The following is a 26,580-nucleotide window of genomic DNA, read 5'->3' as shown; positions in this document are numbered from 1 at the left end:
ACCTAAGCGGACTCTAGACAAGCGGGCTGACATTTCTGCATGGCCGTCACCCATCGTTCATAACGCGTCAGTTCCGCCATGAACTGATTCCCGGTGTATTTCCCGGCAGTATATAAGTCGTGCAGGGTAGGACAGCCCCAAAGATCTCCGAAGGCTCCAAACCTTTTTTTCAGATGGGGTATGACAGTGGGTAGATGGAAGTCTAGGCAGAGGTCGGGGGCCCCGGAACATGTAGTCAGTGCGGCTTCTCATAGCGACGGTGATCATGAGCTTGTCGTACGAGGCTAGGGATACTGGCTCCTTACAAACATGTCAAGCGGGCCAGAAAGAGCCTGATAGAGTGGTGCTGAGAATATGCTGCAGGAAGGAGCCGGTTGGGATGTGAAGGTGGTACTGGACCGTTGGTAAGCATGATCGGCCCAAACACTGGCACCTGGCGATCGCTCCTCTTATCATGCTCAAAGTCAGTCTGGAGAGAGGGAAAGAGTGGGAGAGCAAGAGCATGTCGACATGGCGCTGGAAGAGGAGTCGCCTGGCTCCCGTGACCTCGGCCCTTCAACGCTCCGGCCCGTCTCCGGTTCGTCTGCCTCGCCTTCTTCATCGTCTCCATTCTCTTACAAGGATCTCGATTTGAGACTCCCAGTCCCCAGCTCTCATATTCATTTACTTGAACCACACCGAAATGCCTTCCTTGCCTCCTATTCCGCCCGGGAGGGGACCCATAGCCCTCTCGAACTGGCGTTGAGCTTCTTGGACTTCCTAGTCACTCAGCAAACCGTTTCGCCAGAGGTCCTGTCTACGGTTCGACGAGCATTCGAATCGGAATTCCTCCGCGATGAGACTGAAATACACTCCTTGATAGCAGACCTCACACCCATATCCGAAGAAAGGCAGCAATGGCTGGGGATCTATTACCGATTCGTGGAAGCAAACGACAACAATGCCGCGAGGAGCCCATTGAGCGCCCTTCTGCGACATGCAAAAACCAATGAGTTCCAGCTAATGGCCGTGTTTGGAGGCCAGGGAGAGTCAAGTCGAACCTGCGTCCGAGAATTTCAAGAACTGTACGCTTCGTATAAACCGATGCTGCGACGATTCATTGGAGTGGTTGGCCCCTGTCTTTACGACCTCTCCACTCGTGACGAGTTCAGGTCATACTACAAAAATCAGCCTCTAGACCTAGAGGCCTGGATTGCTGATAGCACAAATGTTCCCGAAATTGGTTTTGTTGCATCCGCTCCCGTCAGTGTTCCGCTCATCGGTACACTCAGCCTTGCTCGATATTGTGTTACCTGTTACATTGCGGGATGTAATCCGGGGGAGATGAGATCTATGTTCCGAGCTACCACTGGCCATTCACAGGGACTGCTACCAGCTATTGTCATTGCCTCTTCGGACTCATGGGATACGTTCTATCAACTTGTGGAAACAGTTACAGAACTTCTATTTTGTCTTGGATGGGAGTGCCACCAAGCTGCGCCTTGCAGCATGGTTCCTGCAGCAAACTACATCGGCGTCGGTGAAGCCAACACGCCGTCGTACATGATGAGCATACGCGGTCTCGAGAGAGAGGAAGTTGAGGCTATCCTGGAACACGTCAACGCTAGCCTACTGGAGGGCAAGCAGTTGTACCTAGCCCTGGTCAACGCGTACGATCAATTCGTGATAGCTGGCCCGGTCGCGCCTTTGCTTCGACTGGATAACTATATAGCCGAGATCGCTAGTAAAGACACCGATCAGACTCAAACACCATTCCGGGAGCGGAAGCCATGTGCCCAGCACAGCTTTCTTCCTGTCAGCACCCCGTTTCATACACCGTATCTCACCCAAGCTGCGGCTCATTTGAAGGAACGGTTTTTTGACTGCCCCATCCATACAAGCCAACTGGCGATTCCTGTCTATCATACTGGTACGGGCCTAGACTTACGACAACAGGGGGGGAGTGCACTACGTATTGCTATAGATGCCATCGCCACTGAGCGGTGCAATTGGAAAACTGCAGTGGCAAGCTACCCGGCATCTCACATTCTTATCTTTGATCGAGGCGGCCTCGCGCCTTTGATTAAACATGTGCGGGAAGGATGCGGCGTCCGGGTTCTCCAAGCTTGTGACCTCGACCCGAGGGATTCAGAAATGGCAACCATGCGAGACCTGTTCGCGCCGAAGCTTTTGAAGACTTCGACAAGGCTGCGGAGCTGGGAGAAAGAATTCCAACCTCGTCTATTGTCTGGGACCAAGACTCAACTGGAGACACGGCTGAACCGAGTACTAGGAGCACCACCAATCATAGTCGCTGGAATGACTCCTACAACTGCGCATCCCGATTTCGTGGCGGCTATCATCAACGCTGGCTATCATGCAGAGCTTGCTGGTGGAGGATATCACAGTCCAGCTGCTATGGAAACTGCTATTTATGATCTTGCTCGCAGCATATCCGAAGGACGAGGGATTACTTGTAACCTGATATACGCCAACCCTCGGTCACTGTCGTGGCAAGTCGATCTTATTCGGCGCTTGTCGCAGAGTAAAGTTTCTATAGAAGGGTTGACAATAGGTGCTGGCGTTCCTTCGCTTGACGTTGCAAGCAATTACATTGAGACCCTAGGACTGCGTCATATCAGCTTCAAACCAGGGTCAGTGCCCGCAATACGGCAGGTTATTGAGATTGCACAAAAGTATCCAACGTTTCCGGTTATACTACAATGGACAGGAGGGCGAGGTGGCGGTCATCACTCGTCTGAGGATTTCCATGCTCCGATCCTCGCTACTTACGGGACAATCCGACAGCACTCCAACATATACCTCGTTGCCGGTAGCGGCTTCGGTGACAGTGATAGTGTATATCCTTATCTAAGCGGCTCTTGGTCTACCGCAATGGGGCGCCCAGCGATGCCGTTTGATGGTATACTACTGGGCAGTCGTATGATGGTAGCAAAGGAGGCTCACACTTCGCCTGCGGCTAGAAGAATCATCGTTGCCACCCCGGGTGTTTCTGATAGCGAGTGGGAAAGGACGTATGATGGGCCAGCAGGCGGAGTCATCACCGTCACGTCCGAGATGGGAGAGCCCATCCATAAGATTGCCACCCGAGGGGTCTGTCTTTGGGCTGAGATGGACAAAACTATGTTTAGTCTTTCTCGCAGCGACAGGTTAACATATTTGGCCAAACACCGGCTTTCAATCATACGAAGACTGAATGCAGATTTCGCAAAGCCATGGTTTGGATGCAACTCCAATGGCGACGCTGTTGATCTAGAAGAAATGACGTATTTTGACGTATTGAAGCGAACAGTGTCGTTGATGTACGTTCTCGGAGAGCGTTGGATCGACTCGTCGTACACTGATTTTACGATGACCATGGCCCAGCGGTGGCTGTCAAGGTTGCCATTCATTGCAGAATCAGCAGCGGATCTGACTCCAAGTCTACTCCAAGAAGCCCCGGATCAGTTCCTTGCGGCATTTGCCAACGCCTGCCCGACTGCCAAAGAAGATCTTTTGAACCCTGAAGACATCTCGTTCTTCCTGATGCAATGTAAGCTGCCAGGGCGAAAGCCAGTGAATTTCATCCCGGCACTTGACGATGACTTCGAGTTCTATTTCAAAAAGGATTCTTTGTGGCAAGCCGAAGATGTTGACGCAGTGGTAAGCCGAGACCCGGAGAGGGTATGCATATTGCATGGCCCCGTGGCAGCGCGCTATTCAAACGTTGAAAGCGAACCTGTGGGGTACATCCTGGATTGCATAAGTGCTGGAGTTGCTGTCCGCTTACGCGAAGGCCTTACGCCGGAAGCGCTCCTCTCCAAACCGGAAAGTGATTTCATCACGCCGGCCTCGTGGTCAACATTATCATCGGATGAAAGGGACTCTACCGAGGGAACGTCGCGTACCTCGATCACTTCGTTGTCGGACATCGTAGATGACCTCTCACTCTCGTCAGGCGGCGTTGATATTTCACCGAGACTAACCCTTCCACCTTGGGTGCGCGCCCTACTCGAGGATGATTTTGTTTTGCAGGGTAACAAGCGTCAAGTCAACCCTTTCTGCTGGCTTACAGATGCTACGTCTGTCACCGTGCTGAGCTACAATCCAGCTACGTCGGAGTTGGTAATCATAGTGCAGGATCCGTGCCGCACCTCATCCACAATGAGGGCTATTTGCTATGATGGAATTGTCATCCGAATTGCAATAGAGCCGCCAAAGGGGTCGGAACCGTTGAAGCTGTTCTACACATTTAATCGAACGAATCCGACCAGGTTACGAGAGGCTATGGAAGAGCGCAATGATTGTATCAGGTCATTCTACCGCCGGTTATGGTTTGAAGGTGTTTTTGGTGCCAATCACCTAGTCGAAGATACGTTCCACGGTCCAGAAATAACCCTAACAAAGAATTTTCTGGACGAACACCTAGCAATTACAGGCTCGGTCTTTAGTGACGACCGGCAAATGATGTCAAATACAGATGTGCTTCCGATCAACGCAGGGGTTATCATTGCCTGGGATGTTATATCTCGACCGTTAACTTTACGTCAAATTGGAGGTGATCTTCTCCGGTTAGTTCACCATTCAAACACATTCGAGTATTCTTCCGATGCACGTCTGCGGCTGGGGGATATTGTGAGCAGCAAATCTCAGGTTCAAGCTGTGTATGAAGATGACGCGGGTGTTGTCGTAGTCGTTGAAGCACAGATCTTTCGCTCTGGGGTGTCGGTCATGACCATTGTTTCGACATTTCTTTTCCGTGGTGCTGACGACTTGCCTATCACTTCTTTTCGGAGAGTGAAAGAGCAGAGGTGGGCATATGATGTCGCAAATGAGCTTGATGAGGCCATACTCGTGAATCGAGGGTGGTTCCAGCGGCGCAATTCTTCGATACCACTTGTAGGGAAATGTCTAACCTTTACTTTTGAAACACTGACCAAATATCATGATGGCCTTTCGGAGCTGCATGTTAGCGGAAACGTCATGTCCGAAACAAATGGCCAACGGCACGATTGTGGTGTTGTTGAGTTCGAGGGCACCTGCACTGGAAACCCTGTGCTGGATTTTCTAGATCGCAGGGGCAAACTGGCAGAGACTCGAACCGTATTCGACAGTCCAGGCTGGACCGGAAAATCAACGATGAAAGTTCAAATGCCTCCAAACAACGAGCCTTACGCCAAGCTATCAAGGGACTTCAACCCAATCCATACGTCACCGATATTTGCAAGTTTAGCCGGACTGCCGGGAACGCTGTGCCATGGAATGTTGACTTCAGCCATCGCTGAGAGAGTACTGGAGCATTTAGGGCTTGAAGGCGACCGCGATAGACTTCATCGGTTTGATGTCAGGTTTGTCGACATGGTGATGCCCAGCGAGAAACTGATCGTGAAGATCGAGCACACCGGCATGATTGAGGGCCGGATGTGTTTCGGTATTCTGGTCAACCGGAAAGAATCCAACGAACGTGTGCTCGAGGCCGATGCTGAGGTAGAGCAGCCGAGGACGGCATATCTGTTCACAGGACAAGGTAGCCAGAGCAAAGGTATGGGCATGGATTTGTATGAGTCAAGTCCAGTTGCACGGGCTGTATGGGACGACATTGACCAGCGGCTCTATGATGCTTACGGTATGACCCAATCTGCCCCGTGGACGCTCGCTGACGATGAAGGATGGTCTGTTTTGGACATTGTGCGAAACAATCCAAAGTCTCTCACCATCCATTTCGGAGGTCGAAAGGGTCGCAGTATCCGCCAGAAATATCTCGACATCACCACAGAAGTCGTGCTTTCGGATGGACAACGAGTCCAAAAGTCAGTGCTAGCTGGCCTCACGTCAACCTCAACATCATACACATTTAGACATCCAAGGGGCCTTCTGTACTCGACGCAGTTTGCCCAACCAGCGATCCTGTTATTCGAGGCGGCCGCGTTCGCCGAACTGCGCGTCAAAGGCTACGTGTCACAGGGGGCCATGTATGCAGGGCACTCCCTCGGAGAATTTGGAGCCTTATCTGCCTTGTCTCGGACCATTCCTACAGGAGCTCTCGTGGAGCTGGCGTTCTACCGAGGGTCGGTTATGCAGGCGTCCGTGGCGCGCGACGATCAGGGCTCGACCACCTATGGCATGGTTGCGGTGAACCCGAAGCGGGCTGGAAAGTGTATGTCCAGGGTTCCATCCCAAGGCCGTATCCCCATAGCTAATCTTGTAGTCTTTACCCAATCTACGCTGGGTTGCCTCGTTAGTCAGATTGCGACGCAAAGTCAAGAACTGCTCGAGATTGTGAATTTCAATATCGAGGGGGAGCAGTACGTTTGTTCTGGAACAGTAAGTCCCGCCGCCGTCTCGATAAGGCCCAGCTAAGGATCTCAACTACAGTCTACGAATTTGTACGTTCTGGGTAAGTTGATCGACCATATATCAGAGGCCGACGGAGACCGCCTAGTCCAAGATCTGAACGAACTACAACCTGTTATCAATTCACTTCTTGCTGGAGCGAAGGCGCTTCCAAGTCCGATTCAGCTCCAGCGCGGAAAGGCCACTGTTCCACTAGAAGGCATTGACGTGCCATTTCATTCCAGTCACCTGCGCAGTACCGTTGATCGATTCCGGCAGTGCCTTTTGCGGCCGGGGTTCTTGGTCGACAATATCGACGTGGAGCAGCTGGTGGGCAAGTACATTCCGAATGTGATGGCGAGGCCATTTTCGCTGGACAGGGAGTATTTCCAGGAGGCGTTTGAGCTTACGCAGAGTCCGGTTCTGGGGGAGATCTTGTCTAATTGGTGATCTTTCTTTACCTTCTCGAGACGAAGATCAGATGTGACTAGAGATTGTTTGATATGATTGAAAGTACTTCACTGATTGCATAAAATCCACCTAAGAACGCTCATAAGCCCTCTCCAACTCCACCAACATGCCCTCAATATCGAAATTCCAAATCTTATGCGACCTCGCCTTGACATCCTCAAACCCCCTCTCCAAGTCCCCTCCAATCTCCGGATTCACCCACTCATACGTCGCACATACCTCACGACTACTCCGCACAAGCCACTGGCTACGCTCATACCTAACATCCGAGTACGCCCTCAGCGCCGCCCCCAGCGCATCCCCCTTCCCCCGCTTTCCACTCGCAATATCCCCAACAGCCCGCTCCAACACCGTCACAAGCGCCAGCGCATCCTCAACCCCCATCCCCGCCCCAGCCCCATGATGCGGCGAGCTCGCATGCGCCGCGTCCCCAGCAACACAAAGCAGCCCCCTTCCCTGCACAAAATACGCCGGAGCCGGGTACTCAAAGTGATCAAACACCGCCCACTTATCAACCCACTCCGCATCAACCATCCCAACCATCTCGATGATCGCGCGCACCGTCGGCCCCCACCCGGCAAACGCGGCTGCGATCTCCTCCCTACTGGCCGCCTGCGTCATGCTCTTCGACAGCGGCCACGAGGCGCTATCTGACACGAACGCAACGATGTTCAAAAGTCTCTGCTGTGCGACCGGGAAGGTGAGGACGTGGGCGTGCGGCCCGCCGTACATGTGCTGGTTTAGGGAGAGGGACGCGCCCAGGCGCGAGAGTGCGAGGGGCATGGGGATCAGGGCGCGGTAGGCGATCTTGTGCGTGTAGTGTGGGTGGGAGGCCGGGTTGGCGGGCCCGAAGAGGAGTTGCCGGATGCGCGATTTCAGGCCGTCGGTGCCGATTACTGTTTCGATCCATTTGTTAGGTGGTGCTTGTGCTTGGGGTGGTGGTGCAGCCCTAACTTAGGGCTGACGTACCGACGTCCGCCTCTGCTCTGCTCCCGTCGCTGAACACGAGCTGCGTCTTCCCTCCGTCACGACTTCCACCCTGGTCCTGGTCCTGGTCCTGGTCGGGGAGGACACTCTCCACCCTCTTCCCCAGCACAACCACCCCACCCCGCAGCTCCTTCAACACCCCCTCCAGAAACTCCTGCCGATGACACCCCTCAAACCCCCTCCTCCCCGCATGCAACCGATACACCTTCTTGCCCGCCAGATCCTGTCCGACTTTGATCCCAGCACCCTTGGTTCTGTCCCACGTATACCCGTCCACAAACTGCATGTAGTCATTCGGGCGCTCTGGGTCCTCGCCATTCCTGGTCCCGACGCGGGTCACACAGTCTTCCAGCGCGCTGTTGATCAGCGAGAGGCACTTGCGTGCGTTGGCTGTGAAGGCGATTCCGGCGCCGGGTGCATGTAAAGTGGAGCTTTGCTCGTAGATTTGCACTGTAACCGGGATGGGGAACGGGCGGTTTGTGAGGCCTAGTGCGAGCACGGTGCCGGTTATGCCGGCGCCGATTATGGCGATGGAGAGGGATTCCGCGTTGGAGGGGTCGGGCATGGGCTTGATCGTGGACGTAGCCTCGGGCATTCTGGCTTGTTGGGTTTGTTTGAGTCAGTGGTGATGTGGGCTTGGTGCTCTCCGACCGTGCCACCGGCCGCTTTGTGTCTTTTGTACCTTCTGGTCTGTGCTATGCCTGTGTTCGTGTCTGTCTCTTGTCTCCGTACGTGTGCCTGAGTGACGCCGGAATAGTCCATCCAGGTCTGTATCTGCCCTACACACTGTTTCAGTGCCAGTGCGGCTGCCGGGGGTATGTGTGTCTTGCCGCGTTACAGAGCCACAATGACACACCGGGCGACTCCTAGCTCTGCATAACGTACTCAGCTCGTGTCCTACAGCGCATTGCGAATCCCGAGACCGTTTGATCATCCGGCGTCGTACGGCCTAGGCCTGGGTTAACTCTCTGACCATCTCCATCGAGGCCTTTCTCCACCCGCGTACGGTATCCTCCCTTGCTTCCCCGTGCATATTGCATATTCCAATCCAGCAAACCAGCCGACGGACGCATAACATGGCAGACACCAGCATAGCCGCCATCGCCGAAGCGCCCGCCCTCTCAACAAGAGAGGCCTTTATCACAGCGCTTAGGAAGACGGAGCGCCAGCCTCACGCTCATGGTCACGCACCATCTCTTGAAACCCATCCATCCGTCGTAAACAGCCAAGGCATAGAAGAAGCCAACGCCAAGCCTACAGTGCCAGTGCCAGCGCAAGCGCAAGACGAAGACAAAGATGTCGAGACCCAGTCCACAGACGAAGAGCCGGCCCCGGACTACGCGAGCTTCAGGCTCACCGTCACAGGCCGGCTGATCTTCTGCGCGCTGGCGGTGCTCACGCTGATGGTTTCGCTGGACGGGACGAGTATTTCGGTTGCGTTGCCGGTGTGCAGCTTAATCCCTATTGCATACAAACACAGAGAGTCTGGTCTACTGACAGATATGGTACGCGTAGGAAATGGCATCGACCCTCCACGGCACGGCAATGCAGGCCTTCTGGAGCGGGACCTCGTTCCTGCTGTGCTCGACGGTCTTCCAGCCGACAACTGCAACGCTGAGCGATATCTTTGGCCGACGACCGGTGATCCTAGTCTGCCTGGTATTCTTCTTCGTCGGCTCGCTGGTAGCAGGCCTTGCGGCGGGCTTCACGCAGATCCTCGTGGGCCGATGCATACAAGGCGTCGGGGGCGGCGGGATCGCGGTCCTCGCTGAAGTCGTCGTGACGGACCTGGTCCCCCTCCGGCTCAGGGGGAACTACTACGGCGTTCTCTCGGCCATGTATAGTCTGGGCAGTGTGCTGGGTCCGATATTGGGGGGCGGGTTCTCGGAGAATGTGACCTGGGTATGTTCCCCCAGCCCGTCCCTGTACCTGTGCAAAGCAGTCACGCCAGGCTATATATCTACAAAGCTCGGGCTTATACTTATAATATAAACACGCAACGCAGAAATGGATCTTCTACATCAACTTCCCCTTCATCGGCCTCTCGACCCTCCTAATCCTCCTCTTCTTCCGCCTCGAACAGCCCCCCGGCACGCTGGCCCAGAAGCTAAAACGCGTCGACTACATCGGCACAACGCTCTTCGTCTCCTCGCTGTCTTCTTTCTTAATCCCCCTCACCTGGGGCGGCGTCATGTACCCCTGGTCCTCATGGCGCACGCTGGTCCCGCTGGTCCTGGGCACCGGCGGCCTCTTACTCTTCACAGCCTACAGCATCAAGGCTACGAATCCAATGATCCCGCACTCCGTCTTCACGAACCGCAGCGCAGTCATCGCCTTCATTACGTCCTCCCTACAGGGCCTGATCCTCTGGGGCGCGCTGTACTACCTGCCTCTCTACTACCAAGCCGTGCGGGAGTTCGGGCCGATCCTCACGGGCGTCGCGCTCTTCCCGCAGACCTTCACCGTTGCACCCAGCGCGATTATCTGCGGCGTGCTGGTGACGATGACGGGGCGGTATCGCTGGGGTCTGTGGGTTGGCTGGGCGCTGTCGATTGTTGGTCTTGCGCTGTTGACGCTGCTGGATCAGCACACTAGCACGGTCGCGTGGATCTTCCTGAATATTCCCTCCGGGTTAGGACTCGGATTCCTCACGGCCGCGATTGTGTGTACTGTGCAGGCGTCCGCGACGAATCGGAACCTCACTGTTGCCGTGGCGATGGTTGTTTTCTTTCGGGCGTTCGGGCAGGCCGTTGGGATTGCGGTTGGGGGGGTGATCTTCCAGAATCGGATGCGCCTTGAACTGCGGAAGTATCCTGAGTGGGCGGATATGGCGGAGGCGTATAGTCGGGATGCGGCGGCGCTGGTGACGGTTATACAGGGGATGCAGCCTGTTGGGGAAGAGGGGGAGGTTGGGAAGGAGAATCTGAAGAGGGCGTATAGCGATAGTTTGCGCATCATCTGGGCGTTTTTGGCGGGCGTGGCAGGGGTTGGCCTGGTGCTTAGTCTGTGGGTGAAGAAGTATGATCTGAATCGGGCGTTGACGACAGGGCAGGCCGTTAAGGAGAAGTAGTCTTGCTTTGAAGTATGCGATGGATTGGTGGTTAGTTAGGGTTTGGTTATGATTGCGACTGCGTGGGGGGTGGAAAATATATATCACACTCGACCCAGACACCTCGCACTTCGGAATGGAAATATACCCAATACATACTGCTGACCAGGCCAAGCATAGTCGTCGATGCCGTAAAATCATAAGTATGCGGACTTTCGACAGTAAAAAAACCTCATGATCCGCTGTTCCACGCCTACAACCAACCCGTTACGAATAAAACAAGCACAAGTAGACCGGTCATAAGTCATATCATCATCAGCACATCACTAGCTACCGAGCTAAATCCCTTACTCCCCAAGAACAACCACCCGTCCCCTCCACTCCTCATCCCCATTAAGCCCATCCACCTCCCACCCCCTCAAACAAACAACCGCATCCAGCCCCCCATCCCCACCCCCATCCGTAATACAAGGACCCAGGTACATCCCCCCAGGCAACGCCCCAAACGTCGGCCGTCTCACAAACGCCGGCCTGCCCAGCCTCCCAAAGCTCGGCACGTCCACATGCGCAAGCGAGCTGACGCTGAGATCCGTGAGCGGATTGAACCCGGCGCCATACAGGATAGCGGATTTATCGGCCGTCCGCTGGATGAGCGTTGCGTATGCGGAGATTGAGGACGGCGTGGTGTGTTCTTTTAGGCTTTTGCGGAGGAGAGATGCAAGGTATGAGAGGGATGTATTTGGTGATATTAGTGTTGAGAGTGGTAGACGCGTGTTGCTGGTCCGTACCATGTGGCCCATGTATGCGTGTCCCGGGTTGAGGGCCATGGCGCGGCGGAGGTCCGCGGCGCGAGTGAGTTGTGTTGTTTCTCCGTCGACTTCCTCTCCTTTATTCTTCCTGTGCGCAGCTCGGACGAGAGAAAGGCGCCGCCAGACCCATGCCGTCAGCGCATCGTTCACCGAGACGCTGGAGACCCCGTGAACGAAATCCGATGGGGTAGACGATGCCTCGTCGTGGATGGCCTTTAGGGCCTCGCTGGAAAAGTGCACGAGCGTCCATTTGTATTCGGACAATATCTCTCTGCTTAGCTGTGTCGGGCGGTTCTGTGTAAAGACGTCCATTTCTTTCGGCAATGGCTGGTAGTTTGGGAGGAGTGGGATGAGGTTCTTCCTTTTGATATTTCCCATCTTCACCTCTGGTTCTGGAAGGACAGTGTCCGGGTCATCCATGAACTTCGCTAGCACATGGGCGATGTAGAAGATCCCCGTTGCGTCGATGATGTTGTGTTGAGCTGCTAGGGTAAGGAGCATCCCACCATTGATCAGCGATGCCTGGATTTCCAGAACCGGTGCAGTGGACTCGGTATAGACGCGCGGAAACGCAGGGCGGGGTGGTGCGACTAGGGCCCCCGTGAGCATGGCGGGGGGTGCTTTGGCGGCATGGAGAGTGACATAGTCCGGGAGGATGGAGGAGAGGTCTTTGATATGCAAAGCTTGGGTCACTTGTCCGGCCCCGTTAGGCAAGTCGACGCTGAATGTGCCGGAGCGGCCGGGGTGGATGTCCTTATGGACTACGACCCCAGCGAGGAAGGGGAATGCTGATAGGAGGCGCTTCGTCGCGCATTGTAAAGACTCGAGGACTGACTCGTGTTGGGAGTTGGCGACGGAGAAGACGAGGAGAATGTGCGTGTAGCTCTTCAGCAGAGGGAGCTGCCCGAGGACGTCTTGGAAGGACATGATGTGCTGCTATGATCTACATGACGCAAAGGTCTGGTGTCTGATATAACTAGCGGTCTGCACGAAAACCACCAGATACACGAGCACCACCACGAGAATGTGAAACAGAAACATGCCACGAGTGTCGCTGTGTAGTCACTGTAGTGTAAGCTCGAGTAACCCATCTGCACCGATTGGGGCGTGGCGTGCTGATCAGCCATTAGTGGCCACTGTGGCCCTACTACTGCCACTAGTATGCTGCTGCAGGCAGTCATGCCCACCAAGGCACGAATTTCAGCAGAAAAACAAAGCATGCTCACGAGTCACTCGTGAGTCGTCACCAGGATGCTGGATCGGTGACCTCGAGGCTAGTCGAGCTACAGTATCGGCCGAGCACCGGGTCTGAGAGCTGCAAGTGATGTGATTGTCAGCACCTAACACTCTGTGTCTGAGCACCGGAAATATACTCCATGACAATGACATTCAACCATTCGCAGTGAGAAGAGCCCGAGATCCGACCGGCAGCGTCGCATGGCCATCGGTCGGCTCTCCAGCGACCTGTTCTGACCCTCTCTGGCACAATTTGGCACAACACATGAAGTTTGAGCTTGGACTGTCGATCTGAGGTCACGTCTAATCTGGGTCCTTGAACGCTAGACATCCGTATTTGGGAGCACACTCGCAGAAACGACAAACAGTTTGATAGTATGCTGGTGGAATGTCAGGGATTAAATCAGGATTTGAGATCTGTTGAACGTACTTGAACCGTGCTTCCGGGTCAACAGACAGTGGCAGGCGGAACATCAAACAATCCATGATTCAGCCTCGACCCGACGAGTTCGTTAGTGTCTGGTCTGCAGAAGATTGCCAGGCCCGTAGCGGGCGATCCCCGTAGCGAGGGAGATCCACTGTGACGGTGGCTGGCTGAGCGCTCACCGACCCCCGAGCGCTCTGAGCGCTGCGTCTGCCTCTGCCTTGGAAAACTGAGGGTGCAGTTGATCTATCAAACGCGATGTTTAGCGATTGAGGAGCCTGGGATTGCGTTCTCTCGCGGGGTGGCACTCCCAGTCAATTAAGAGGTGTCCTGCACTCCCGATGCAGTTGAGATCTTAAGGGCTCCGCTCACCGACATGAGCCGGGTCCATGCTAGAATCCAGCATCCCAGCTGTTCCGCTGCACTGGAGCCACTGCTGGCCCTCTACTGCCGCCGATGCCTGCATCCCCAACCCGGCAGGAACCCGTTCGACGGACAGGCTACTGGTGTTGGCCGCCACCAGCTGCACCCTGCAGCCCAAGCACCACTATCACATCGAGGCCTCTCCGATCGGCTACACGCTCGCTCCAATGTCATTGCTGCCCTCAGTGCTCCAGGTCAGTTCGTTCGCCTCTTTTCATGCACGCGCTGCAGAATGATCGCATACTGGGATTGGCGGGTTCTCTAAGGAAAGTGCATCCTCCAAAGAGCTTAGCACGATAGTCCGTGTTTCTGCCTTGCTCCAGCTGCCCTGGCTTCTCTCTGGAGGATTCGCCAGCGAGAAAGAGAGAAAAAAAAGAAAAGATCCATTATTGCAGGTGCAGAGTCCCCATCTGATCGTGCGTTGCGTGGTGCCATTACCAATTTCTCGATTTCAATTCCAACAAGCGCCTGCACAGGTTGCACCCACGATCCCGGGCCTCTATAAGTCTCTGCAGGCAGCCGGATCCTCGCATCTGCATTCTGCAGTTGCAAACAAGACCGCTCGCTCAGATGTTCAATCCCAAAATGAAGACCGAGACTCTCTCCCCGCCCTCGTCCCTCGTTGTCACCTCGCGGCAGCGACCGGGGTCCGCATGTGAGGAGTGTCGTCGACGCAAGGTCCGCTGTGACCGACAGCGCCCGCAGTGCCAGGTGTGCTATGAAGGTGGGCTGGACTGCAAGATCAGTACGACGCGACTTCCTCGAGGGCCACGGAAGGGCCAGCTGCGGACCCTGCGAACTCGCATCGGTAGGTTGCTGAATGTGAAATCATCAAAGACTTTAGCTGAGCGAGTAGCCGCCCTCGAGCGCTGTCTGGCCGACCGCCACCCCGAGATCGACCGCCAAATGCATGCCCTGCTGGAAGGTGCAGAGCTCGAATACGACTCTGAAGACTCGAACCGTGGTCCGAATCGATCGAGAAACGGCACCGAGTCCGAGTCACCCAAAGGGCGCGTAGGCACGAAATCGCGATCGCCCGAATTGCCGCGGTCGGAACTCGTCACTGAGCTGATGAGAGCTGATCTGTAAGTCTTGTCTTGCAGCACGCCGCGTCGATCGAAGCTGATGAGCAGTGACCAACTTTACTTCGATCGCGTTCATCCGTTCGCTCCGATCCTCCAACGATGGCGATACCACATCTGGTCGAAACAGCAACAGAAGAGCGATGGCCAGGCTTGTCTGCAGTACGCAATGTGGACGGTCGCAGCTTCTCTTTCGGCCCAATTCCGGTCCCTTCGCGATCCCCTATATCAAGAAACGAGACGGATGCTCGATGCGCTAGACACCCAAAACCCAAACCCAAGGCCGGACTCGAGTGCGGGGATAGAGCACGCGCAGGCCTGGGTCTTGATCTGCGTCTATGAATATATGCAGCTCTCGCCACTACAAGCATGGATGAGCGCAGGTCGCTGCTGTCGGCTTGTGCTGGGAATGCGATTATACGAACTGGACGACCCGAATAACCCCGTGATGGTGGCCAAGGACCAAGAGACAAGTCTGCTCGACTGGACTGGACTGGAAGAGCGACGGAGGACGTTCTGGATGGCCTACTCGTTAGATCGCTTCATCAGCTTCCACAACGGCTTGCCATTCACACTGAATGAACAATTAGTACGTCGCTCTAATATGTGCAACAATGCCCAGCTGACTCTGTAGATCGCAACCCGTCTTCCCGGTCCGGAAGAAGAATTCCAAGCTGGCCATCCCGTTGTAACGCCATACCTCCCCGAAGTGATGACGAGGGCCAGCACCGACCGCGTTCAGCCAATATCTTCCTTCAGCGAGTGTATCGTTCTCGCGACAATATGCGGCCGGGCTCTCGCACATAGACAAAAGGTTGCGGTAGAGCAGTTGAGCATAAGCGGCGATGTCTCTGTGCTCGAAGGGTTCTGGAGTCGGCATCAATGGTTGCACGAGATGCTGAACGCTCGAATCCAGATGCTGTCGACATCACCACACGTAGACCCTATGTTGATGTTCGCTCGCATCGTCGCTCAGACAATGGTGCTCTTTCTGCATAGTGTCCTCGAGTCGATCACATGGAAGACGGGAGATCACCTCTTGGGGATAATCGAGTATGAGCGACTTTGCGTGATGGCTGCACATGAGGTGGTGAGCCTCGTCAAGCTGCAGGGGCAGCTTGGATACTTCAAGGTACTTTGACCCTTTCACTCGACGACGGATGTAGCTGACATGTCAGGTTCATCCGTTGACACCGATTCCCTTGATGATGTGTACCGAGTTCTTTGCCGGACACAGCTACCTTGACGCAGGCTTCGACGGCATGCTGCAGGAGGTACTGGCCTGTCTTCAGGATCTTGACAGGGTCAAGAATGCACCACATAGCCCGCGGGTCTCGGTATCCGCAGTCCCTCAAATATAGCATTAATATCGTAACGGCGTCACATTGGTTTGCATGGGGTTATTTCGGCACCGGTTGGGTTGGGCGGAGTAAGCAGGATAGCATCTCAGAGATATAGTCAAAGATTCTTGGTCGTTGCAACCAATAATACTACTGGTAATCTTCTTATATATGCGTTAGAACGCCACTCACCTTACAACCCCTATTTCAACAATTCTTGTCTGTCCAGAGTTAGCCAAGCATTGCACGAATACTCCGAACAGCGACCAATTACGCCAGAAGGACAAAGGCAAAATCGGGAGTGCGGACTATATTTCGGGAGCATTTTCATAATCTACTCCGGTTTCTGTTGCCATATATGGCTTCATGCATGGCACTAACCTGGTGACCTCAAGTGTCCAAGTGGGTGTAGTGGACTGTGGAACATATATCCTGGTAGAGCGACCTCAACGCGCATACCGCATGGCGCGACGAAAACTCCGGGTGTACAGCAAGGATATCGTGAGCGGGAAAACGTTGAGAGCCTGACGTGGGCGAAAAAAGCAATCATAACCTCAATTTCGTGATGCTTGTCCGCCGTTAGAAAACAACTCTTTGCCCTACCATGGTTCTAAGAAGAAGCAGTTGAGGTTTCACCGTCTCATGTCGAGTCGTGGGGCGCACAGTGCAATCTCTTGCGCATATCTCTCACGGCCTGATCAGCGTTGGGGCGCCCTTGAAGCAAACAAGTGAGAAATGCAACGGGAATAATATATGAGTAGTCAATGCGGCTGTCGCATGAAGCCCACGCGATAACACATCTGTTGGTGACATGTCCCAATGGCAACACCAGAAGCAAGCCAGGGCCCTCCTACCATCTCATCGAAACAGAATGTCAATGATTCCAGCACCGCAATGAGCAACGGCAAATGTCTCCCAGAAAAGGAGCGCAATGTCGTCCTCCTGTTTGGCTGCCAATGGCTTACCTTTACCGCAAGCGACTTTCGCCAACTCCGAGCCACTGTCCTCGACGACCCTGAACATCACTGGATGCTTGACGTCCTAGGCGAACTGCCGGGCTACTACCGCGCTGCAGCGGAAGATGCATACCTCCCCTCGCTGAGGACGATAGACGGAGAAAACGACCTTCGAGAGCTGGAACGATGGTTCCGATGCAATGATCTGTCGACAGCGAGGTTTCCTCTGTGTTATACGCAACTTGCGCCGTTACTAATGATGACGCATTTTGTGCAGTACGCACAGTGGAGGAAGGTGGACGATGAGAGAAGCGCTGTAGTTGAGATTGTGGGATTTTGTATCGGCCTTCTCAGTAGTGTTGTGGTCTCTGCGACAAGGACGGGCGATTTGAAGAAGTATGGTTCTGTCGCGATGCGCTTAGCCATGTTCCTGGGGGCACTGGGGGATGTGCAGGAAGCCCAGGAGAAGCATACTTCTCTGGCAATCGCATGGAAAGAGCCAGAGTTGAAGGGAGAGGTGGATATTTTGCTGCATCAATACCCGGGCGTATGTATGTCGTCTGCTCCCGTGATCGAATGAAGACTAAACAGCCAGTCGTATATAACTGTCCAGTATGACGAGAATCGCGCGACCATCATGACGCCTCGGCGGAGTGTAGCTGGCCTGCAACAGACTCTCCAGTCTGCTGGTTTCTCTGCAAACGCGGTCGAGTTTAATGGCCGTTACCACTGGCCAGGCCACGAAGAGATCCTTGCTCCGTTGTTTGCTCTCTGTAATGACCAGCCCAGTCTCCAGCTCCCTGATGCATCGGAGCTTCTTCATCCTCCCCGAGCAAACGCCACCGGAACGACGGTCTGTTCTGGCCCTCTTCATCAAGTAGTGCTCCGCGCTGTCCTCAGTCAGCAGTGTCAGTGGCACAAAACGTTTTCCGCCGTGTACCAAGATCACCTCACCACACCGAGCTCCATAGTCATTGAGTTCGGGCCAGAGCGATGCATTCCTCCCGCTCACTTCCGCCGTCTCTCCCAGCGGGTTGTCCACTTCGCTGATACAGAGCTTCCCGCCACTATAAGCCGCGACCATGAGCTAGCAACACGGCGACCGGCTGAAACCGACATCGCTATAGTCGGGATGGCTTGTCGCGTAGCAGGCGCTGACGATCTACCAGAGTTCTGGGACCTCCTGTGCTCCGGTCAGTCGCAGCATCGCGAAATGCCTCGAGAACGATATGCAAATTACGAGACACCTTGGCGGCCAGAGGCGAGTCAACGGGCCTGGTTTGGCAACTTCGTTCGCGATATCGATGCATTTGACCACAAGTTCTTTAAGAAATCGCCGCGCGAGGCGATGTCGCAAGATCCTCAACAACGACTCCTCCTACAAGTTGCCTATCAATCGCTGGAGTCGGCCGGCTACTTCTCTCATCCGCCTTCAGGTAAGGATATAGGGTGCTATATCGCCTCCTGTACCGTCGACTATGAGCATAACATCAACTGCCACCCTGCGTCTGCGTATGCAGCGACCGGACTTTTGCGGAGCTTTCTAGCCGGCAAGCTCTCGCATCATTTCGGGTGGCGTGGGCCTTCCGTTTGCGTTGATACTGCATGCTCTGGGTCCGCCGTCGCGTTGCATCATGCGTGTCGAGCAATCTTGAGCGGCGACTGCACAGCGGCCCTGGTCGGTGGTGCAAATATTATCACCAGTCCGCTAGCATATGACAATCTCGCAGGGGCTTCATTCCTTTCCCCTACGGGACCATGTAAGCCATTCGATGCGAAAGCCGACGGCTATTGTCGCGGTGAAGGTTTTGCAGCGATCTTTATCAAGAAGTTATCGGACGCAATCGCACACGGAGACCAGGTTCTTGCTACTATTGCTGGCACAGCAGTGGAGCAGAATAGCAACAATACACCCATTGTTGTACCGGATAGAAGCTCGCTGGCGGGGCTTTTTGAGAAGGTAACGCAACGTGCACGTCTCCATCCGAGAGACATCAGTGTCGTCGAGGCTCATGGCACCGGTACTCAAGCTGGAGATCCAGCGGAATATCGAAGCGTGCGTGATGTTCTCGGCGGACCGAGGCGAGCAGCGAAGCTTTCATTGGGCTCGGTAAAAGGGCTCGTTGGGCATACTGAAGGCGTATCGGGGATGATAGCGCTGTGCAAGGTTGTCTTAATGATCCAGAACAGGCAGATTCCTCCCCAACCAGGGTTCAACTTTCTAAACCCGCATATTGAGGCTATGCTAGATGACCACATTGAGATAGGCACCTGCATGAGGCCTTGGGAGGTTGGATTCCGTGCAGCGTTGATCAACAACTACGGCGCTTGTGGGTCAAACGCGTCAATGGTCATTACGCAGGGTCCATGTGAAATCGGTGTCGCGAAAGGAGGTATTCATGCAGAGAACGTTGCCCTGCCATTTCGACTGTGTGGCTTGGACAAATCCTGTCTGCAGGCATATGCGGATCGTCTGCGAGGCTTTCTCTCTCGTCTAGAAAGGATGTCTTTGTCTGATATTGCGTTCAACATCACGCGCAAATCAAATCCGGGCCTGGAGTACCACTGCACCTTCCAAGCGCAATCGAAGTCGGAGCTAGAGGACATCCTGGCCGGGTTGGCGAGAGGAAATGATAAGTATCTGGTGCAAGTGAAGAAGCCTAAGCGACCGGTAATACTATGTTTTGGTGGGCAGGTGGGAAGAAGCGTTGGGGTCAACCGCACAGTTTATGATGCTTTTGCATCGTTCAGACATCATCTTGATTCCTGTGACAACATTCTCAAAGCCACCGGACAGCCGAGAATCTACCCCGGTATATTCTTGACCTCACCCATCTGCGATACAGTGCAGTTGCACGCTCAGCTATTCGCACTGCAGTATGCTTGTGCTCGCAGCTGGATCGATTCTGGGGTGGAAGTCACAGCGGTCATCGGTCACAGCTTCGGCGAACTGACGGCGCTGTGTGTCTCCGGCGTGCTGTCTTTACCAGACGCATTAGCTCTTATTGTACGCCGGGCTGCCATAATCCGTGACAATTGGGGTGCCGACCCTGGAGGTATGCTTGCAGTAGAAGGAGAACAATCCAGCTTGCGGAAATATCTCGAAAACTCCACTGCAAGTATAGCCTGTTTTAACAGCCCTCGGAGTTTTACCGTCGCAGGGTCTACCTCAGCTGCTGATGCCCTTCAAAGAGAATTGGAAAATGATTCGACACTCAGGATCAAACGTCTCGATGTCACAAATGCTTTCCATTCCAGCTTAGTGGATCCATTGCTTCCTGCTCTGTCATCTGTCATGGACGGCTTGTCCGCGAATTCGGCTAGTATTCCAATTGAACGTGCGACCGAAAATCAACAAGAAGAGAGTCTGTCACCGACCATGGTAGCGGACCATCTTCGTCAGCCTGTTTATTTCGGAAATGCTGTTCAGCGTCTCGCTGCCCGTTATGGTCCATCTATCTGGCTTGAGGCGGGCTCCAACTCCACGATCACGTCTCAAGCACGAAGAGCGCTGGACTCGAACGTAGCAGGCAGCACTTTCCACTCAATGAATATAACATCCGCGTCAGCGTTAAGTAATTTGACAGATATCACAATAGCGCTTTGGGGAGAGGGTTTGCCTTGCACGTTTTGGGGATACCGCGGTCGTCAAACGCGAGAATACTCTCCGGTACTGATGCCACCATACCAATTCGAAAAGTCGCGCCATTGGATGGAAAACAAAGCTCTGCCATCACCACCTGATCAGAAGCAAGCAAAGAGCATAGCTGAAAAGAAAACTCCTTTATTCTCCTTTGTCGGGTACGAAGACACTGCGAGGCAGGTGAGAAAGTACCTCATCCATACCGACCATCCTGAACACATCGCAGCTGTCTCCGGGCATATCGCCGCTAAAACTGCGCCAATTGCGCCTGCAACTTTGCTGCTCGAATATGGCGTTGAGTTACTCAGGTCTCTTCCCGAAGGCCAAGGGAAAATACCAAAAGTGTACGATGTGGGCAGTGATGCGCCACTACTACTGGATCAAAGCCGCGATGTGTGGATTGAGCTCTCTTCCAAGAACAATAAGGAATCCTGGGGCTTGAGGTTCTTAAGCCTGGACCGCGGTAATCCTTCCGGTCCTCAACTTCTTCATTGTGCAGCACATATTTTGATGCATGCAGTCAACGATATGAGGTTGCAGGCCGAGTTCACGCGGTACGCAAGGCTCGTCAGTCATGCTAGATGCGCTGAGCTTCTCGCGGACGTAGAAGTTGACGAGATTCTTCAAGGTCGAAATGTGTATCGTTTGTTCGCAGAGATAGTGGAGTATTCCCAGCAGTACCAAGGAGTGCAAAAACTAGTCGGGAAGGGGAACGAAAGCGCTGGACGAGTCGTAAAATCCTACTCTGGAAAGACATGGGTGGATGCCTTTTTGTGCGACTCGTTCAGCCAGTGTGCTGGGTTTTGGGTGAACTGCATGACGGACAGAAGCGAAGATGAGATCTACGTTGCCAGTGGAATGGAGCAGTGGATGCGGTCGCCGTTATATGCGGATACAGCGGTCCCCAGGCCGGATACTTGGCATGTGTGGACGCGCCATCAGCAGTCTGAGGGATTGTTTACAAGCGATGTTTTCGTATTCACACCTGCTGGGGATCTTGCAGAAGTCTTTCTCGGCTTGCGGTATTCGCGGATCGCGAAGAACCTGTTCATCCGCCTCCTTTGGGGCTCGACGCCGCAAGCTGGGAGCAGCGAGGAACAGCCTATTAAAAATAATGAAGGACTGACAAAGGACTTAGTCGGTCGCGTAAGAACCGTCGTTGCCGATTTTTGTGCTGTCGAGCCCAGTGAAATCCGGGACGATAGCCATCTTGCCGACGCTGGTGTTGACTCGTTGATGGCGATGGAGCTTGCCCGTGAGCTGGAAGCTGCTCTCAATTGCACCTTGGCCGTGGAAGCTTTACTTGAGGCAGAAACATTTCAAGATCTTGTCCACGCAGTTCGGAGTGTCGTGGAGGAAACGACTGATGACTTGAGCATGTACAGTGGTATCACATGCAGCCAAATTGACAAGGGCACCGAGCTCACAAACACTATGGGCATGCCTGATACAACAGACTTGGATCTACCATTGGAAGATGTGTTGCATTCCTTTCGCGAGACAAAGAAACTGACCGACCAGTTCCTAGAGGATAACAATTGCAGTGGCCGGCTTCTAGAGTTCACGCCTCTCCTGGTCAACCTGTGCTTAGTGCTGACACTAGAAGCGTTCGAGGCGTTAGGGAGCAACGTCCGCGCTGCTCGTGCGGGCGACCGCCTCTCGCGTATAAAGTTTGATGCGCAGCACGATCAGTTAGTTGATTACTTATACGACCGTCTAGTAGAAGCGAGATTGGTAAAGCTAGACCGCTCAACGATTGTTCGCACGGAGACCAACTGTCCGATGGATTCAAGTAACGTGCTGCTGAAAAAGATCGAATGCGGATACCCGGAGTATGCGGGCGCCTGTAAGCTCACTTTCTACACCGGCAGTAAACTAGCCGCAGTCCTTCGTGGGGAGCTGGACGGATTGCAGCTTATCTTTGGTAATCCGGAAGGACAACGGCTAGTATCATGGGTGTATGGCGATGAGCCGCACAATGTAGCAGGCTACAAATTGATGAGCGAGTTTATCCGGCGATTGGTCGACAAGTTTCCTCCTATCGCAGCCACTAAAGAGACAACCCTGAAGATTCTGGAAATGGGGGCAGGTACAGGGGGTGGCACCAAGTGGTTGTTGCCTGTGCTGGCAGCGCTGCCAGTGCGAGTTGAATATACCTTTAGCGACATATCTCCGGCATTTTTGGCTCAGGCACGTCGCAAGTTCCGTGATTACCCGTTTGTCCGGTACTGTGTGCATGATATCGAGAAACGGCCATCCGAGGACCTTCAGGGAAGACACCATATCGTCATCGCAAGCAATGCGGTACATGCGACTTCGAATCTGCGGGTGTCTACTGGCAATATGCGCCAGGCCCTGCGATCGAACGGTGTATTAATGATGCTCGAAATGACCAGGCCAGTCTTTGCGATAGACCTGGTTTTCGGCTTATTCCGTGGCTGGTGGGTTTTCAATGACGGACGAACCCATGCGATCACAAGTGAGCGCCGGTGGAAAGACGACCTCCAGGCAGCGGGATACGGACATGTCGATTGGACAGATGGCGACTCCGATGAGGTCGGCATCCAGCGTGTGATTTTGGCCACTGCGGGAGCACCCTTGCTCGGCGATATCTAGAGGGGATGAGACGAGATTGCGTATAGTAGAGAAGTATGCTTACCAGTATATAGCTGGCTCCGAAGCACTGGAGACGAAAAACATAGCTCTGACATCAGCAGAAGAACAATTGGGCTTCTCCGCTGAGCAGTGGGCATACCTTCAAGATAACGTAACTCATATCATCCACAAGGCCTGGCCATTGAATAGTTTGCCATATCTCCCGAGCTTCGAAGGGCAACCTCGCGCGCTGCAGATTTGGATGGATCTTGCCAAGGGCATTGCTATCGCTCAACGACACCACGTTCGCTCCTAATTCATTTCCTCCAGTGGCACTGTCGACGGAGGCTGAGCACTCGGAAAACGACGTTCGCGAATTGGAAAGGTTTGGGGGAGCGGGTGCAACGCGGCGAAGTTCGTCTGCGAGTAAATGGTTAACGAGGCGCTCCAGCGGTATCCGGCAATATTCCAGGCAACGAATGGGCGGCTAGAACATTTTTCTGGATCGAAGAAGAGTGGAAGGCCTCCGAACACTTCCCGGTCATGGGGAAGTCTTCGCAAAGTCTCGGTGTTTTCTGAAGTAGCGGAGCGAATGGTTAGGACGCCAGTAGATGTGGCGGTTCGTCATACTGCCAATGTGCTGCTGGGTGAGGGGATACCTGTGGAGACTTACCACGTCGATTATCCCTCAAATCAAGACAGGGCGCCTGTTAGATATGTTTGCGGGGGAATTGGGAGTTTTAAGGTCCCGTTCAAAGCCTGGATTCAACGAGTAAAAGAACGCGGGAGCGGCATGAGAAACCCTGCAGCGCTCATGACAGATTGGCTGGAGATGAAATATAAACACATGTCAGCGCTTGAAGACGATGGGGGAGATGGAGAGAGGAGAGAGGAGGGAGGAGAGGAGGGAGGAGTGCGGGAGGAACACGTGAGGCCGTTTGTCCGAACCTGGAAGGAGTAGAGTCAAGCACGCTGGAGCCCGTTGAACAAAGTCATCTACCATCCGCATCACTCCATCCGGCTAACAATCCCAGAGATGATGCCTCCTTTCTTCTCGGCTTTCAAGACTTATGAAAACTGCTATCACATTGCAAGCTGAACAGAACGCTCTCGGCGGATCTTGCCTGCAGCCTCTGAGACCACCGTTCAGCTCTGGTACTCCGCCGCGTTGAAATCTCTTGCATGGATGAGACTCAAACCGGCCGATCCAACACTACTCGCAAAGGGGTCGCGCTCTTCGGGCAGTCAAGTGCGATAGTGAGCAATAGATGTTCAGCGGATATCTCCAGGCGGCGCTTTACACGGGAATGGCCGGGTAGTCCGGGCTGGAGGGGTGTCAGTAGCTGTTTATTTTCGACTCACCGCGATCATCTCGATTCCGATTGTGGTTGTGGGTGTTTTGGGATCACAGCTTGTCAGAGCTGGACCAGGGTGTTTTGGTTGCGGAAACAGGTGAGAGCTGAGAGGCGTTGATCAATGGGACGTGGTGTTGATTGGTGATTGTACGGTACGATCGCGAGTACGCTGTTCAGCGCGGAGGAAACAAAGGTCGTACGCCATCGGGGAAGTTGACTTGGAAGAAGTTGAGAAAGATCATGATATTTACGGTTTAGCGCTTTGGGCGTCTATCTTTCCTACCTGTATGTCCCCTGCGATTTCCTCTCACATACGTCCCACTAACGATCGTAGGATGGTCGTCCAGACCGGCCAAGCCAGTGGGTTCTTCAAGTTGGTCTTTGGCTAAAAGGGACGAAGGAATGGAGAAAGTCGGATCTAGATAGACAGTGAAGCGTAGGTTGAGGGCTCGGGAGCTTTCATTGTGCTATATGTTGAAGTCAGCATTTTGCATACCATACCAAGAAGCAACATCTCAATTCAATATCAAGAACCATTAGATAGCCAAATCTCCACAGGTAAGGACCGACGCAGCCTGCTTCCGAGGGACATTGACGCGCGTCGCGCTGACGAGGCCTTGAATATCACGTTCCCCCGACTCTGTAGGTGCTCTTGAGGATCTTGCCCGGAGCTTGCGCAGGCCGCAGACCACACCGCGCTGTCCAAGATCAATCCATGGTTTTCCTTCACTCCTAACGTTATATTCGTCCGCCGGAACGTTGGCTGTGATGCCGGAGTTGACATAATGATATCCAGCTGCCCAACGTCCTCCTTATCTGTTGTACGGTCGCTCCGGTCTCGGCTTGCGCGTTAAGTTCGCATTGTAGGCGCGGACGGCGGCGTCGTTGGCGGCGGCGATTTCGCTCGGGTTTCGATCGCGGTGGGGAGGATACGTAGATGATGATGACCTGGATAGAAGTCAGTCAGCGGATAGTTGGCTTGTGAAGGGAGCTAGGTGTACGAGCCAACTTCGGCCGTCAGCGCGAAACCTCCCGGCCGATACTGCAGGACCTCCGGTGACGGCGGTGAGTTTTCGGTCAGGCCTGCTGACGTGCTAAATGGGTGGCTGGGACAGGAATATGGTTCTGACTTCTGATTGGTTCCGACGCATGTCTCAGGTTGGAAATGATAACATTAGGAACAGCAACGATGCGCAGAGACAGAGGAGAGGGGAAGTTGGAATTGTTGGGGTGGGGCGTTTGCCACCAGGCACCCGCCCCGCATTCACCCACGTGTTTGGCGATCTTAGTGGCGGCACGGCCCTTCATGGCAGGGGTCTGATTCCACTCTTGGCTCTACTCTCTTCCTACTTCAGCTCTGATGTCGATAATATGCCATTTGCGCTACTTCAAGCAAGCAAGTCCAGAATTATGACATGATGATGTTCCTTGGGCTCAGGCATGTGTCCGCCCAATTATTCACTGCATTGGGCTCAATCACATGTGACCAGTACCGCTCCTTAGAGTGGGCCTCACTGAAACAGCAGAGAGAGACCTTTCGCCAGTTTCAAATGCCAGCATGCCATTTGTCAATCAGGGCCCCTTGCTGCTGGTGGCAAATTTTTTTTTCCGGTTCATCGCAACATCCCTGCTGTGTTGCTTCCTAGGGTCGCGTCAAGACCTGAAGGCTGCAAACTCTCCGCTCAGCATGATCACAACCCAGTGAGTTCTTTCAAAACAACAGCTGCTCAGGCTTAAATAACACCTTCAAGGCCTCCACCTTAGGTGTTTTCTTGCTTCCTGAGTTTTCGCTTTGCCATTCCCTTCTTCTGTCCTTCCGTCTTTCTTTTCTCTGTCATCGCCAGCCCCTTCCGCTTCTTCGCAGTTGAGTTCCGCAAAGCTACCCTTGGACCGCAATC

At 54.0% G+C, this 26,580-nt stretch overlaps 6 protein-coding genes across 6 annotated transcripts; 4 read left to right on the top strand and 2 right to left on the bottom strand.

The window, feature by feature from the left end:
* Window positions 1-510: 510 nt before the first annotated feature.
* DSM5745_03747 (Fatty acid synthase beta subunit) lies at window positions 511-6,762 on the top strand (the record flags this gene model as incomplete). The annotated part of the gene is made up of 3 exons (XM_026745763.1): window positions 511-6,136; window positions 6,188-6,303; window positions 6,355-6,762. 3 exons carry the CDS (start codon window positions 511-513, stop codon window positions 6,760-6,762), a joined length of 6,150 nt encoding a protein of 2,049 aa, XP_026606629.1.
* A 970-nt stretch (window positions 6,763-7,732) lies between these two features.
* DSM5745_03746 (FAD-dependent oxidoreductase) lies at window positions 7,733-8,365 on the bottom strand (the record flags this gene model as incomplete). The annotated part of the gene is made up of 1 exon (XM_026745762.1): window positions 7,733-8,365. The coding sequence occupies one exon, from the start codon at window positions 8,363-8,365 to the stop codon at window positions 7,733-7,735; it is 633 nt and encodes a 210-aa protein (XP_026606628.1).
* Window positions 8,366-8,846: 481 nt separating this feature from the next.
* On the top strand, window positions 8,847-10,840 carry DSM5745_03745 (uncharacterized protein; the record flags this gene model as incomplete). The annotated part of the gene is made up of 3 exons (XM_026745761.1): window positions 8,847-9,429; window positions 9,461-9,672; window positions 9,776-10,840. The coding sequence occupies 3 exons, from the start codon at window positions 8,847-8,849 to the stop codon at window positions 10,838-10,840; spliced, it is 1,860 nt and encodes a 619-aa protein (XP_026606627.1).
* An 867-nt stretch (window positions 10,841-11,707) lies between these two features.
* On the bottom strand, window positions 11,708-12,555 carry DSM5745_03744 (uncharacterized protein; the record flags this gene model as incomplete). Its single annotated transcript, XM_026745760.1, has 2 exons — window positions 11,708-12,020; window positions 12,053-12,555. The coding sequence occupies 2 exons, from the start codon at window positions 12,553-12,555 to the stop codon at window positions 11,708-11,710; spliced, it is 816 nt and encodes a 271-aa protein (XP_026606626.1).
* A 2,062-nt stretch (window positions 12,556-14,617) lies between these two features.
* Window positions 14,618-15,934, top strand: DSM5745_03743 (fungal specific transcription factor domain-containing protein; the record flags this gene model as incomplete). The annotated part of the gene is made up of 3 exons (XM_026745759.1): window positions 14,618-14,796; window positions 14,845-15,382; window positions 15,428-15,934. 3 exons carry the CDS (start codon window positions 14,618-14,620, stop codon window positions 15,932-15,934), a joined length of 1,224 nt encoding a protein of 407 aa, XP_026606625.1.
* A 1,018-nt stretch (window positions 15,935-16,952) lies between these two features.
* On the top strand, window positions 16,953-23,348 carry DSM5745_03742 (putative Polyketide synthase (JCVI); the record flags this gene model as incomplete). The annotated part of the gene is made up of 2 exons (XM_026745758.1): window positions 16,953-17,636; window positions 17,685-23,348. 2 exons carry the CDS (start codon window positions 16,953-16,955, stop codon window positions 23,346-23,348), a joined length of 6,348 nt encoding a protein of 2,115 aa, XP_026606624.1.
* Between the last annotated feature and the right edge of the window lie 3,232 nt (window positions 23,349-26,580).

This window comes from Aspergillus mulundensis (genome assembly GCF_003369625.1).
Source record: "Aspergillus mulundensis strain DSM 5745 chromosome Unknown scaffold_2, whole genome shotgun sequence".
NCBI lineage: Eukaryota > Fungi > Ascomycota > Eurotiomycetes > Eurotiales > Aspergillaceae > Aspergillus > Aspergillus mulundensis.
This window is presented reverse-complemented; position numbering and strand designations above follow the sequence as displayed.